Source organism: Monodelphis domestica, chromosome 5 (assembly GCF_027887165.1).
Source record: "Monodelphis domestica isolate mMonDom1 chromosome 5, mMonDom1.pri, whole genome shotgun sequence".
In the NCBI taxonomy this organism is placed as follows: Eukaryota; Metazoa; Chordata; class Mammalia; order Didelphimorphia; family Didelphidae; genus Monodelphis; species Monodelphis domestica.
This window is the reverse complement of record NC_077231.1, coordinates 158,311,964-158,328,440: the sequence shown is the minus strand read 5'-3', so window position 1 is coordinate 158,328,440 and position 16,477 is coordinate 158,311,964. Positions and strand designations below refer to the sequence as shown.

Here is a 16,477-nt window from a genome sequence, read left to right as displayed (position 1 = left end):
TAAATATAATCTCCTTTCCCTGTTTTGCTCTTCCTGGCTTAGGTAACAGTATTTGTGCTATAAAATAATTTGGTAAGATTCCTTCTCTGCCTATTTTCCCAAACAGCTTATATAGTTTTGGAATTAATTGTTCTTTAAATATTCGATAGAATTCACTTGTGAATTGATCTGGCCCTCGGGATTTTTTCTTACAGTTTCCATTGATGATTTGTCCAATTTCTTTTTCTGATATGGGATTATTTAGGTATCCTATTTCCTTTTTTGTTAATCTAGGCAATTTATATTTTTGTAAATATTCATCCATTGCATTTAGATTGTCAGATTTCTTGGCATATAATTGAGTAAAATAGATCCTAGTGATTGCTTTTAATTTCCTTTTCATTGGTAGTGAATTCACTCTTTTCATTTTTGATACTGATTATGTGATTTTCTTCTTTCTTTGTTTTAATCAAATTATCCAATGCTCAAATATCTTATTTGTTTTTCTCATAAAAAACAATTTATGCTCTTATTTGTTCAATGTTTCTCTTTTAATTATATTAATTTTTCATTTAATCTTTAGGATTTCCAACTTTGTCTTTAATTGGGGATTTTTAATTTGCTCTTTTTCTAGTCTATTTTAAACTTATGTGAAGCATCTTAGAAAGTATTATTCTAGTAAAACATGGTCCTACTATATATATGTGTGTGTGTATGTGAGAGAGTGTGTTTATATATTTTAAGTGCTTCATTTAATTTAAATATTTCATTCAAATTTTTCAATATTATATATAGGTATACATGCACATACACACATCTATATGCATATACATATATAGAAATATTGATTTCATTCATTTCACTTCTGTGGGTACTTCCGCTAATGATATACCGTCAAGCCATGTACTAGAGAAGGGAAGATGGTAGAGTTCTCCCTTTGGACAGAAGTTGATATATGAGAATAATTATCTAAATCCACACAGACTAAATTATTGGACTAATGAAAGGAGCATTGTTGCTCACAAGGAGGAGAGGGATGTGGAACCAAATTAGTTAGTCTTCCAAAAACCATTAGAAGCTCATTGTTCTTCCCAGATTTCTCTGAAGTTCTATGGAGTTCATACTCACTGAGGATGAGATTGACTGTCCCTTCTCCTTATTCTTCGACAAGATCAGACAGATGTCCAGCAGCATTTCTTGGTTGTTAAAGTATAGCATTATGTATGCTGTTTTGGGGAGATGGGAGAATTTCTGGATCTCTAATTGTGCTACCATTTCTGGAGGTCTCAGTAGGCTTAGAAGAGATTCATTGCATAAATCTATCCAGGGCCCTGTTTGAACATCAGTGGTCTGAATACTTGTTGCAAGGAGATGACAGTAATTTGTCCAAATTGTTAGTCATTCATGAAAGCCAGGAGGGTCTGTAAGATTCCCTCTTTGTATACATGGACCCCTTGTCTGGTTAATTGTCCCTGAGTTTAAATTCTTCCTAGTCTCCTTGCTTACCTATATTTGTGGGGACTACCTTTATTTCTCTGAGCTCTGCCTTTTTAGTGGTAGAGTGACTGTCTTATTCTCTAATTGTCCCGAGTTGACTTTCTCCCTCTACCTGACTAGTGAAACAGATGGCAATTACAAACATGCTCTAAGAAGGTTTCAGAACTGTGGCACAGGGAAGAGGATGGGATGTAGTATTTATTGCCTGTTGGATCTGTTCCATGAGCCCCTGTGGTTTCCTTACTATTGATTTTTTTAAAGTTGCTAATGGGGAAAAAGATTTGCTTTACTATTGCTAAAATAAGTAAATTCAGAATAGAGGTAGGATTTTGAAAACTGCTAAATACCAAATTATTTATTCATCAAAACTATTAGCTCACAGATGTAGTAATAAAGACTTTATTTGAAAACCAATTAACCTGTTTCACCTTTTGATATTTTTCTCTACCTGCTAATTACCTTTCTGGGAGAGAGATTTTCATGACTATTTCCCACCCTCCACCTGATTTGCAACAACAGGATTTACTTATATTACTTTAAAATGGCTCTGGATATTTGAGTGCCAAAAAATCCATTCTGGTTGCCATTTCCTTTTCAGACTAAGAGTCCATATCATCTTCCCAGCACTGCCTCATTAATGTTCTCTTCCTACTTTAATAGGAGTGATAACATTAGCTTTCTCTTCCTCTAAATTGTTAGATCTTGTGAAACTCTTCCATTTCTCTCTGTAGCTATTACACTTAGATATGTTATTCTTCCATTAATTTTCCTTCTAAATCACAAACACTCTTCAGAATCAATCATGATTAAAGAAAGCAGGTATTTAAAAAGTTGTATTTATAAATCACATTTATTTGAATTTCCAATTTTATAAAAGCCCTAGCTATTATTTTTTTATCCAAGTATTCATTCACTTAGCATGAAGAATGGGATGGTAGAAAAGGTAGTGGGCTAGGAGAGTTACAAACCTGGATTTGAATTCTGATTGAAAAATAGCACTGGTTTTTGTTATGAAGAAATCTCTTGACCTCTGCTTCGCATCAGTAAAAGAGTGATATGCTTGATATCCTACCTACCTTAATATGTGGTTGGGAAGAATAAATTCAATATAATTATCATCATCTTAAAATGAGGAAAAAAAGCTGAGAATGAATGATTAGATCAGTGAATGAATGAATGGCAATGGAAAAGCATTTGTTGAGCTCCTTTGTTTTCATCTGTGGCTCCAAGGAGCTGTAGCATACACAATAGCCACAACATCATAAAAATATCTTGGTAGCAGAACTAAATCAGGCTGAAGGTAACTGAGAGGTTCAAAACCTGGCCCTAAGTTGGAGAGGTGCCTACCCCAGGATTGTGAAGACATGAAACCAGAAGAAGGGGTGAAAGAGAACATTTTGTCCAGTGGCCATGAAGCAGGCACTGTGGAGAGCTTAGAGTTGGGCTAGTGATTGAAGAAGCCAATGTCATCCACTGTATCCCAAGCCTTCAACATTTATCTTGACTTTTCTTGCCACTGAACTTTAATGACTATAGGAGAGAGTGAAGCCACTGACTTTTTAAAACTCTGCCTCATTTAAATCCAATTTATAATAAACTTTTATGAAAAAAATCCAGTTTATGCAAGAATCAAAAGATCAAAAGACATCATTCAGTGATAGGTATAGATGTCAAAAGAGTCTCTCTCTCTCTCTCTCTCTCTCTCTCTCTATCTATATATATATATATATATATATATGACATGCATATATAGTCATCCCTCAGTATATCACAGTTGTCTTATCATTGCTTCACTGTATTGTGGTTTTTAATACACACACACACACACACACACACACATATATATACATATATATATATATATATATATATATAAAATTCCATATCACAGAGTTTAGCTATATCAAAGGATTGTACAAATGAATACCATACTGTACACAATGGAAATGCAGTATGCCCCTACCACTTGTGAGAATTTGGCAATGTGAAGTTGTACAGAGCACACTCACTATTGGCTGCCACAGTGCTTTGTTCTGTATCCTGGGCATTGATCGGGTCAGTGACTGTAGCATTGATCTATTTACTCTCCTGCACTGTGCCCATATGTTCATAATGTGTTTAAGTGCATATGAAGTATTTATAAGGGTGTGGGAAAGGTTAATAAGAATGTTGAAAAGGTTTATAGGAGAGTGGGAAGGTTTTATAAAGCCTTAAATATATATATATATATATATATATATATATATATAATAAAATTAAATTAAAATAATGCTGCTACTTGGGAGATTTTCACCTATTGTGGGGGTCTCTGGAACATTACTCCCATGATAGGTGAGGGATCACTATATGTATATATGTTAAGCAGCAAACATGTTTTGAATAGGACTGAGCAGAACAAGGGGTCTACCACAAGTTCAACTATTACTTAGTTGTCCCTAAGAAACAAATTAAGGTTTCCTTTCAAAATCTTTCTTGTCCTTCAAGATCTAAGTCAAATCACTTCTTTCAGGCCATCCTCTCTGATCACCCCAGCTGAAAGAGAATTTTCTCTTCTGAATTCCAGTTGCACTCTGTACAACTATTGTTTCTCTTTTCTCATTATTTCATATTGCATAGATCTTTGTACCTTCTTTATTTTATAAACTCCTGGAGGCTATAGACATTGCCTTATTTACTTTTGTTGGTTAAACAGGGCCTCCACTGTAATAACCATTCAGGAAACCAATTCAATGAATGAAGGAAGGAATAAATAATATGGATGTCAATTAAATTATGTAAACTACTCAAAATAGCTCTTTTAAGCAGCTTTGAATATGTATTTTCTCACAACACTTTTTTCTAGTTAGAAATTCATTGATTTAGTTGGTAATTCTTTGTTAGCCTGTTTCCAGTTACCAGACATATATACATAAGTATCTCTCTCAATATATAGATGGATATGTGTATGGATATTTAAGTATTGATGTATACAAGTGTAGGTATCTATGAATCAAAGTATTTATCTACGTATCTCTCTCTTTATATGTGTGTGTGTATAAGTAGGTATATATGTACCTATGTATAAATCTATGTATGCATGTATCTATCTATCTACCTAGAATGCTCTGTGGTACATTTGATACAGTGCCAGAACTGTAGTTAGGATGACTCATCTTCATGAGTCCAAATATAGCCTCAGACATGTATTGATTGTTTGGCCCTGGGGAAGTCACTTAATCCTGTTTGACTCAGTTTCTTCAACTGTAAAATAAACTAGAGAAGGAAATGGCAAACACTCTAGTATCTTTGCCAATAACACCTCATAAGGGATCACAAACAGTTGGACACAATTGAAAAATAACTGAAATATATATGTAATATATGTAAATATACAGATATTCATATATTTTATAGAGAAACACATATATACACCTACACATTTACATATGCAACTACACACACATAACCCAAGATGGGGGATAAGTTCAAATTATGATACTGAATATTAATAGGTGATATTCACATTTACTGGTTCTTATTGAACATCTTAAATTTCATTTTATATATATGTATATACATATATATATATATATATATTACCCTTTTAAGTCAGAAAAAAATAGGCTAGGGACAAGGTGATACAAATATATAGTTCCTGATCTCATAGGATTTACACACAAAAAAGGAACTGATGCAATCATAAAATAAATGCTAATTTATTTAGATTTGATAAAACCCCTGTGAGAAACTGAGGTGATAATGTATACAAAACACTTGGCAAAGCTTAGAGGATCTCAAATCATCTAATAAGACAGTGAGAGAGGCAATATGACTATAAAAGTTAAAATTAAATCTCAAATAATAAAAATGTTATTTTTTAGGGATTTATTAATGATCATTAGAAATAAAGGAATAAGAGGGATACAAAATAAAGACCATGTGCCCATGACTAATCAACCTGTTGAAAATCCCACTCACCACCACAGAGCCAAGACACCAAAGAGGGCAGAACCCTCCCGTCTAATATCCCCTGGCTACAGGAAGTATGTAAGGACAGGAAGTCAGTGGGCTCCTGGGAAATATAATTCTTTTTTTTAGGGTAACAGATTTTCAATTATACATTTCCCCTGAGATCCTTGGAAGACTGGTCTCTCCAATGTATTTTGTAAACATAACCAACTTTTAAATTACAATAATTTGGGAATAAAAGGAAAAGAGAACAAAACCAATGAATGCTAGATTGCATAATGAATAGAGTATTAGACTATAATCCATCAAAATGTGAGTTCAAATCTTGATTCTGGAACTTTCTGTGACTCCCTTAAAATCACTTTACTTCTCAATGGTTTATACAACCCTACAAGAATATGCATTGCAGGGGAGGGTGAGTTCTCCTCACTCACAAATTTTTACAGGTCTGTAGCAAAACTGATACCCACACATGTATGTGTGTATATATATATATATACACGTATGTATGTGTATAATATGTGTATGTGTGTATGTAGTTATCTAAGGACAAGAATAATTACAAGTCTAGTTTTATTTTTATCTTAATTTTTAGATTTAGATTTAGATTTAGATTTCATCTTGAGGATATATAGAGACAGAGAGAAAGACTGTATGTGTGAGGTTTTAATCCATGAAATAGTAAAGTGAATTCTCCATTTGAATTTCTAAGGTGAGATATTTTCAGTCTCTAAGCCCAGCTCTTAAAAGAGAGGGCATTGATGAATAATTTTAAAATAAAATGAGAGAAAAAGAATATGAAGAATGTGGTCCAAACAAGAAAAACTATGTTAGAACTACCATGCTAAATTTGAAATGTATGCCTTGAAAGTTACATGTAATGGAGATTCACAATTTCAAATGTGGTTCTCTTTTTTGTTTTCTTTAAATGTGGAAATGCTAATGTTAACAAATTCAAAAAATTAAAAAAGATTTTTTTAATCTAGGACTTTCGCCAAAGAAGCTACTATGGAATGAGTTCATTGAAGAAATGTGGGAAAAGGTAAATAAGAATATAAGACCACATTGATTTATGCATTAAAGATAGGATTTGTACCTAAACTACACAGAGCCTTAGGCTCCATCATAACACTTTTAAGTAAGATTTTCATTTAAATGCAATGATGAGTAACAACAAAGTTGATGTTTTCAGTATTTATTTGTTAGACTGGGGGAACAGCCTTTATATAACACAACTTGCATAAATTCTCAAGATACATCCTGTATACAACCACAAAACCATGACATGAATTTTTACATAGAGCGAAAACTGAGACATTTACAAGCATTGTATGTGTACAATTCTCATACATTTTTATTTCAATTTATACAACTTTTAGAACAAGGCTTTTTGATCTTGTTTTTGTTGTCTTCCAGAGAGATCTCAAGAAAATTTAAAAAAAGAAAAGATTATCAAATCACCACCATTACATGCAACATTCAATTTAGAAACATGACATTTTTAAAGGATATTTTATTTTAATTTTTAAAAATGTATGGACAGCTGTAATGCTGTATGCTTTTTTAAATTCTTGTTTGATAAGATATTAGCACACACGCTATTTGTCATGGTAGCACCTGAGCACATCACTGAACAAATATACAGACACAGTCAAATAATACTCATTTTCACATGCTGAATGCTGGATGAAATTAATAATCCAAACTGATCTGTTTTACAAAATGTATAGTTATATACAGTGTAACAAATTAAGAAACTGCTCTCTCAAACCACCTATTATTATTATTATTATTATTTAAGGATTTTTAAAATGATTTCGAGTTCCCCAGGAAATATTTTTAAATAAATAAAATGGAATATACAGAAAACATTAAAATGTATTTTCTAACTCGAACATTATCCATTTTACTCATTCACTCTAGTCTTTCAGCAAAGGCAATTAATAATTTGAAAGAAACAACTGGATCATATGATTTATATTCATGGAGTGTACTCTCCTCAATTCTGATTTCAGTCATATCAATTCAATTCATTTCTGTCAGACATAGATGTATGTACATGTATAGGTATAGTAGACAGAATTTGGGATAATAGACAAGGTAGCAATGAAAATAAGTCCTTCAAAATATTAAGTATGATTTAAATAATAAAAAAATACTATAAACATCTTTATGATATCTTCATGAAACTAAACATTGATCAAATAATTTCTATTAAATTGGGCACAATAGCTTTTTTATAGTATAGATGCTTACTTGTATTTCCAACTACTGCCACCACTCCCACTACCACCATCACTCCTATAGTAAGAATCCATATCAGCTGGTTACCAGCTACAATATTCCCACAAAATGACCATTTCAATATGTGTATATGTGATCTACAAAACTTACTCCAATTATGTCTTGAAATATGGATTTGATTAATAAGTTAGTTCAATGTAAAATATGGATAATATTAAGAATCAGACCCTATATCCCTTTATTCTGCTCCTGGATCCGGCCTCTTTGAACTGAAATGGTAAATAACCAGTATATTTATAGTAATGTCCTGCTTCTCTCTCCATCCATATTTGTAAAGACTATATTATGAAGCCTTTTCTTTTGTAAACACTCACACTGTGCTTTTGCTCAGATTTCAGCATGTTTTCATTGCACCAGGTCTTAAAACAAGGAACTATCTCAATATTTGATGACTCCATGTATTTGTGGGAAAAATCAAAGTTCATTTGAGAACTTGAAAGATGTACATATTTAGATAAATGTTGTAGAAGTATGTTAATTAGGCTAATAAAAAATCAGTTAATCAGAGATCACAAGCTCTATAGCCACCAAGAAGCCAGTGAAGGAATAAGGAAGTAAAATTGGAAAACCATGCTGTGATATATACAAAAAAGTAAAAGTACCAAGAGCCCTGCTTTAAATTTTAAAATGAAATTTTTCTGTTTTATGAAGAGTTGTTATCATCATTCAGAAGAAATGCATTCACATATAAATCAATGTTGCATAGAATAATTCCAGAACAACCTAAGGATTTTGGTCAGATGCTACTTTGGCACTCTTGGGAAGCATCATATACCCTCTGAATGGACGCTGGCATCGACCCATATAAAATGAGTCCTGCCATTGAATGTAGTAAATGACCTAATTGTTAATAGTCTCCAGGAATTTGGGAGCCACCAAAAATGAAAATAATTTTAATATGTTTAATCAGATCAGGATTAAGGGACAATCCTTTGTTTGGCTATATCTACTATTTTATTGGCCTTAAGGAAATTGCATTTTGAAGGTGAGTGACTGGTCATCTCATATTCATGGGAACCAAGTATTAAAGATGAATGGATTATACCAGGGGTTATAGGAGAGTGCCAAAGTTAACCCAGGTCCCATTAAACACTTTAACTTTAAGGGCAAGTGACATTTTGTCAAATTAAAGGCTTATTGGACCACTTTTCCCAAATGAAGAGTGTTGATTATGGTCTCCTATATCACGTTCATTTCTCCCAAATTTTCCATTGCAACCATCAACAGGACTTTGCTGTCTCCAAAAAATAAAATTCTTGCAAAATCAAAATTGTCATTTGTTTGATCTTCCAAATGCCCTCATCTTATCCCTATTTCAATGATTATGAAAGGTAGGATTTTTTTTTTTGCTGGGGGCTGGGATGGAGGGGTTGTTTGGAGTACAGAAGCTATGACAATTTACTAAGTGGGGCTGGAGGACAGCTGGACATCAAATCATTTTTATATCTATGCAAATAAGGTCTGTTGCCAGCTAATGGTTTCTAGTTATTTTAATAGTCCAGGCAGGAACAAGACCTCTAGTTAACACTAACTACAGAGAAAGATACATTTGAAATGCCTAATCAGATGAAAAAGCCAGAATATTCAAAGTTAAAGCTTCCACTGTGAGAACTGTACTATCTCTTCTACCTGGTGGAATATTTAGTCTAGATTTTACCCACAATTTTAAATCAACAAATTTAGACTGAGTTGCTTAACCCTTAAATTTTCCTTTTGGGGGAAAATGAAAGTGGAATAAGAGATTTAACAATGAATTTGTTAATTTGGCTTCAACTTTGCATACCCTGTCTATTTGTGTATATTTTCTCTTCACTTAGCCTTTAAAAAAAAAGGGTAAAAGAAAATTAAATACTGTTGGAGAAGTTTTTCCGTACTATGTGAAAAATTATATTTGGAACTGATTTTTTTTGTGCCAATGTGAAGATGTTATATAGGGGAATAAGAAATTTATTTTCCTCTCTTCGATTGAGAGACTGAACATACTTAACCCTTACTCCTTTCATTTTTATACTGCTTTACACTGTGTAAAGTGCTTTCAAGTATGTGACCTATTTTTATCCCAACTACAACCCTCTGAGTTAAGTAGAGAAGTTATTATCATACCCATTTTACAGATGACATGCTCACAAAGAGAAATTTAATGATTGAGTGAAGATTAGATAGGGAGTCATTGTCAGAGACCAGACAAAAACCTTGGTTTCCTGAAATATACTTCTAGGCCATTACTACTCAGTTGTACTATTACCCTTGTGAGTTTCTCATTAATAACTTTTGGTACATGATGAAGATAATCCCATTTAAATATCTTGGGTTTCAACCATTTGTTCAATATTTTAAAAAATTAATTATCTTATGGTGTCAAAATTCTTAATCAAATAGATTTTTTTAATTTGGTGTTTGGAATAGTTATAGTATGCAATTTCCAAGGACCCCAGTTATGAATTTGACCAAGATGAAGTATGCAGGTAGGGATTAATGAAGCAGAAGAACAATAGAAAGATGGGCCTTGGGTGTAAGGATTTTCATGCTATATATACATTTATTTTTAAAAAGATTTAATTGCATAAGAGTAAGAACTCATCCCAGTCTAATTATCCACAACTAAGAGACTATTATAAAATTTATTTGAGGGAAAATATTTTTGTCTCCTAATATGTCACTCCAAAGAAATTAAATACATAGGATAATGAGTTTATTTGAAGTTCCACACAGAATAGGCTTTCATGCTTCCTAGCTCATACAAGTTAAATCTAGGTCCTTTGGTACATATAGCCGATATGATTCAGATAGTCTTCCTCAAAGGCTAAATTATGGGAAAATAAAGAATCTTTTTGCATTTTTGATAGATCCCTGGGACTATTATTTTTGAGGCAAAATTCTTCCCTGCCAAGTCATCCATGTCTAGTCTTCCAGGACAGCAGCTTTATTCATACAATAAATGGTATATTCCTTTTCAATATTCCACTCAAGTTCTATCCTGGGTTATCTTCAGTATAGATCATGACAACCTATACCAAAAATGTGCTTTCATTTAATAGGTTTCGATGATGGTGCTATACACCATGAAATCCCTTTGAGCTCATGGTCCAAGGCATTTGGTTTTCATCCAAAAAAATGAAATTCAAGCCTCTGCCAAAACTGCAAACAAAACAGGAGGAATTACTCCTGTAGTATACTTTTATCCTAGTAAATAATCAGAGAACTGAAGGTGAAGAGGGACTAGTTGTACACTTTTAGAAAGTGAGATTTATAGTCAGTCCTTTGCATTCACCCTAGATGCTTTTGCATTAAAAAATCATCATTGTTTTACATTGCAAACCATATTGATCTTTGAACCACCACTTCTAGCTTCATCGGAGTGCCAAGTAAGCACTTCTGCCTTAAGCACTCAACTTCTTTTCAGAGTTCCCCATGGTGACCATGAGAAGTCCAGCATCAACAAGCCCTCTTAAATCACACATCTTTTTCTTTGGGAGCTCAAAGCTCATTGCTGACTTGATCAACAGCAAGTTTACAAGGTTGCAAACCCATCATTTAATCTTCCCTCTTGTCTTTTTATTTTTTCCCTTGAAAGCCTAGTTAAACACAATAGTATCAATCTATGAAATCGATTTGATGCTCTTATAGAAGATAATGGCCTGTAAGATTCTATAGCCTAAGCAGACACAGCTTTTCAATGTGTTTGTGTAGGACTGACCAAGAGTTTGTGCCAGTTCACTATTCTTTTCCTTAAATCCACTTTGTCAAGCCAGATATAAGCTCACCAATCAATGTCTTTTTCATAAATTTACCTCCATTGGAGACAAGCAAAATCTAGAAGACAAAAACAGTCAAAATTTTATTTATCTTATTCTCTAGCATTCACATTGATTTAACAAAATAGTTATTAAGCTCTTATGATAGCCAAGTAATTTAAAAACATTTTCCTCTCTATGGGAAATGAATGTGAAAAAGTAAAGGAAGTAGGGAGTGAAAAATCCCCTAGCCCTTATATAAGTATTAAATTTTAATGTTAGCAGTAGTATCAAGTTAATTATAAGTTGTAATTCTAAGATAGGTAACTAATGTTAGCACAAGTGATGATTTTAGTAGAACTGTTGTCATTATTTTAGTATAAGTTTTAAGGATTTGAATTAAGTAAATAACTACTTGAATATGGTTAATCATTGTTAGCCTAGGCCTTAGCCTTTAACTTGCTACATCATACACCTTAAGCAATTATTATCTTGAATTTGTGACTGGGTCTTCATTAACCTAGAGGCTTTTACCTTGGTTAGAAGCTTGGTGACACTCCTTCAACTCTGTTTACCTTTTTGCCCCACTTGGGGGCCTGGCACCTTCTCATTACCTGGTCACCTTAGTATACATCATCCTTGACATCACCAGACTTAGAAAGTAGGGTTCAGGTTCCTCTGCTCCCCCTTGTCTACCAAGTAACTTCTACCAATGAGATAGTATTTCCTGATGACTTCAACCAATGCACATCTCTCTATTTTTATAACTCTCTTGGATTATTTCATAATTTGTGATATTCTTCTTGGGTTATCAAAGAAGTCCTCTCATAAGTCTTATAGTCTTTTGGTCTTGATCAGAAGGCCACCTTTATTTTGAGACTAGTCATCTCCCAATGAACCTATTTCTAAATGACTTAGAGACTTAGTTCCCCTTATTTGCTTTCCTGCATTAAAAACGACTCAACAAGAACTATGAATATGAGAAAGAGAGAAAGAAAGAGAAAAAGAGAGAAAGAAAGAGAGAAAGGGAGAAAGAAAGAGAGAAAGAGAGAGAGAGAGAAAGAGAGAAAGAGAGAAAGAGAGAAAGAGAGAAAGAGAGGAAAGAGAGAAAGAGAGAAGAGAGAGAAAGAGGAGAAAGAGGAGAAAGAGAGAAAGAGAGAAGAGAAGAGAGAAAGAGAGAAAGAGAGAGAGAAGAGAGAAGAGAGAAAGAAAGAGAAAGAGAAGAAAGAAAGAAAGAAAGAAGAAAGAAAGAAAGAAAGAAAGAAAGAAAGAAAGAAAGAAAGAAAGAAAGAAAGAAAGAAAGAAAGAAAGAAAGAAAGAAAGAAAGAAAGAAAGAAAGAAAGAAAGGAAAGAAGGAAGGAAGGAAGAAGAAGAAGGAAGGAAGGAAGGAAGGAAGGAAGGAAGGAAGGAAGGGAAGGAAGGGGAAGGAAGGAAGGAAGGAAGGAAGGAAGGAAGGAAGGAAGAAAGGAAGAAAGGAAGAGAAAAAAGTGAAGGAAGGAAGGAAGGAAATATGGAAGAAGAAAGGAAGGAAGGAAGGAAGGAAGGAAGAGAAAAAAGTGAAGGAAGGAAGGAAGGAAGGAAGGAAGGAAGGAAGGAAGGAAGGAAGGAAGGGAAAGAAGGAAGGAAGGAAAGGAAAGGAAGAAAAAAGAAAAGAAAGAAAAGAAAAGAACTTCTAGTCTCAAGAAGTTTACATTCCATCATTGGAGTCATCTATCATAGGAGTAATTTTAACATACGGGTTAGACTAGATAATTTCTGGGGTCTCTTTTGACTCAGAAATATTATAATTTTTATGTATATGTGTACATACATATATAGAATAAATATTAATTTTAAAAATATTGAATCACTGGGTTTTAAATTAAGGCTAGGAAAAAAACCCTATAGGTCTTCTAGTACATTATATATGTTACATATATATATATATATGTTAGCTTTTGAGCACGAATAGTTAGGCTAATATAGAACCCTTTGCCTACTCAGCTATTTGAGTGGTTAAGCCTCCTTTGATTATCAGCATCTCTAAAACTGGTGAGATGATTGTTTCCACTGTGCTCCTAGCTATCATTCCCACTGTGGATGCCACTGTTATCAACCACCACAGCATGGAATCCTGAGACAGAGCTTGTTAACACAGTTTCAGTTCATGGCATCCACATGGGGTGTCACAGCACGTAACACTACTAAAGGATGTCAGTCTCACCAGTTTTAAATCAACAGGCAGCCAATCAAAGGAGTCTACACTACCCTTGGTTGGGGCTCCAGGTTAAGCAAATTAGGCATACATAAAAGCTAGGTAACATAAAGATAAATAAAATCCCAGAAAAAGGATAAATAACTTACCAAAGTTCTCACAAGCAATACATGGCAAAGCCATGATTGAAATTGAGGGTCTCTGATTCTACATCCAGCCTACTCTCTAATTTACTATATGATGTTTCTGAAGTTATGGCCCATTTGCACAGGGATTAGGCCAGGAATATGCTGGAATTTATAGTGGCTCTTGAGAGGAGATTGTTAAATTTCCAGCATGCACATTACAACTTGGAAATCAGTAAATGCTACAAATCAAGGTTTAAATTACTTTTAGAGGATTGTCAGAATTAAGTAAATGTTAGAGAAAGTATTAATGTATATTAAACTTAAAAAATTTTTCTTCATAATTTTTTTCAGAGTCAGATGTAAAATATTTAGTACACATGACTGCTGAGATTGACTATCTTTTTGAAGAAGCTTTACTTAAATATGGCTGTCAGAACACAATAGATATTTTTAAATTATAATAACAAGTATAAAAAATTAAAAGGTGAATTTATTTTAAATGGCATACAACAAAAGAGATGGTAGAGAGTTACCTGAAGAGAATGCCCAGCAGGACTCAGGCTAAATCTAAATGTTTCATTGAAAGAAGGTTCCCGATCATGCCTACACACTCTTGTCTTTTTCTTGATAACTCTTTTTTGGGTAGAAATGTTGACTACATACAGCTTCACATATAAATCTGCCAATAAAAATTGTTTTGTTATAAGATCATCACCTTTATATTTGACCAATAGTACAAAGAAATATTTATTATTTAAAAACAATATTGTACAGTGTGCAAAAGTACATTTTCTCATATCAACTACACAGTAACCCTTGCAAGATAAATAATACTATCACTATCCCCATTTTACAGACAAAAAACAGAGATTTTGAGAAGTCAAATGAAAATGACTTACTCATGGTCACACAACTAGTCAACATCAGAGGCAATATTAAAAACGCCAATTTCCCCTGACTCCTTGTTCAAATTTTTTTTCCTATTATGTTATCTACCTCTTTTCTTTCTGTCTGTCTTTACCTATGAATATATAAAAAAATGCCAAAAAATAATGCTTGGGCAAGTAAGTAAATTTTCTACCATCTTATTGTGGAATTAAAATTTTTAATTATATCTTGCTTGAATTTTGCATGAAACCTATAATCTTATAATTTACTATTAGAAAACTTAAGTGTTAGAGTTATTCCACATTTCTCATAAAATACATTTTCAATTTTAGTAGGTATTTTTCTATGTGCCTCTAAATATCAATGTCAAATAATAGCTATATTTTCCATTTAATTAGGCCAATATTTTTATTGTTTGATTTTTGGATGGTTACTGTCACATTATTACCCTTAAATGTCCTTTGTGAAATATATATTAACCTTTTTCATTATAAAATAGATACCTGGTAAATGATCAGGAGATTTAAATTTGTAAGTTATATTTCTGCACTGGAGGATCTCAACTATTAGCTGCTCTCCATCTGTTTTCATTTCCTTTTTCAGGGCAATCTTGATTTCTCCCATAACTTGAGTTTTAGCTGTAATAGAAAACACACAAATATAAAGAAAATGTAATTTCTTTCATGAAAATATACTTGAAATGAATTTGATTACATTACAGATCAGTCATACATAATTCCCAGGCATAGGTCATTCAGTAACTTCTAGAAAATATGACTATATTTATTCATAATTAATCCTTATTATAAAAAGCAACTTTTATACCAAGAAATCCATTTCACATTTTATTCCTGTTCCATGTAACTGAAGTGTTTCCAAAGATAAGAGATAAAACATATATTCCTAGGGATATTAAGGACATATAAGAACAGAAAATGAATTATCTCTGAAACAGAAAGCAAATTAGTTTAGTGAATATGTGATTTCAAGGTAATCCTTGGGTCCTTGCCATCACAGTGGAAGCTATCCAGGTCACACACTCTTGACACTTCTTTTTGGATGGGATATGGTAGAGAAATTTTGACAAGAGGTATGGATGGCAGAGTGACTGTCAGAACTGAGGTAAAGAAAGTATTACAGACTGTATGAATATGGATTATTGTCATAATTTTTTGTGGGTGTTTGTGCTAGACTCCAGGTAATTAGCTGCTTGTAGAATTTTATCATTTTCTTACTGAGTTAATCAGCTATTTGACTTGAGTATCCTTGATATTTTGAGTTTTAAAGAAATTTGGGCATATATTCTTGAATAACTTGAATAACTTGAATACCTTCCTCTGGTAGCAAATACCAACATTTAAATGGAAACTAAATAATTTTCAATGGTCTCCCAGTTTATTATAAATTTGGAAATAGTACAATTTTTTTCAGATGTAAATCATGATCACACAGTGGCCAAACATAGGAAGCATTTGAAATATCACTATCAAATTACTTTGGAGACTAATCAGGGTCACCAGTATATCCATAAGGTCAGCCTTGTCTAACATAGTAAATCTTAGATATCCAGAGTCATGGTATATTTATTGACCATCGGTTTCATTTTATTCTCTGGTATTGTATGTAAAATGCATGTAGACTTAAAAATTCATCATGAAATCACATAAGAAAGCCACTCACTAGGATCTAATATTTGTCATTAACATTTATGTCGTATATTTATTCTTTGGTCATATATTTAACAATAAAGACATTTAGATATGTGCATTTTAAAAAAATTTCTTATACATATAATTCATTAGTAA

General features: G+C 32.8%; 1 protein-coding gene across 4 annotated transcripts in view; it reads right to left on the bottom strand.

Annotated features, from left to right (window-relative positions):
• Window positions 1–6,603: 6,603 nt before the first annotated feature.
• Window positions 6,604–16,477, bottom strand: part of PCLO (piccolo presynaptic cytomatrix protein) — a 623,741-nt gene continuing 613,867 nt past the window's right edge. For all 4 annotated transcript variants that reach the window (XM_056799474.1, XM_056799475.1, XM_007504012.3 and 1 more), the window contains 3 exons: window positions 15,176–15,310; window positions 14,318–14,463; window positions 6,604–11,541 (listed from right to left, as the gene is read on the bottom strand). In XM_056799474.1, coding sequence (XP_056655452.1) covers window positions 11,458–11,541; window positions 14,318–14,463; window positions 15,176–15,310 — 365 coding nt within the window. In that variant the 3' untranslated portion in view covers window positions 6,604–11,457. The remainder of the gene's footprint in view (window positions 11,542–14,317; window positions 14,464–15,175; window positions 15,311–16,477) is intronic.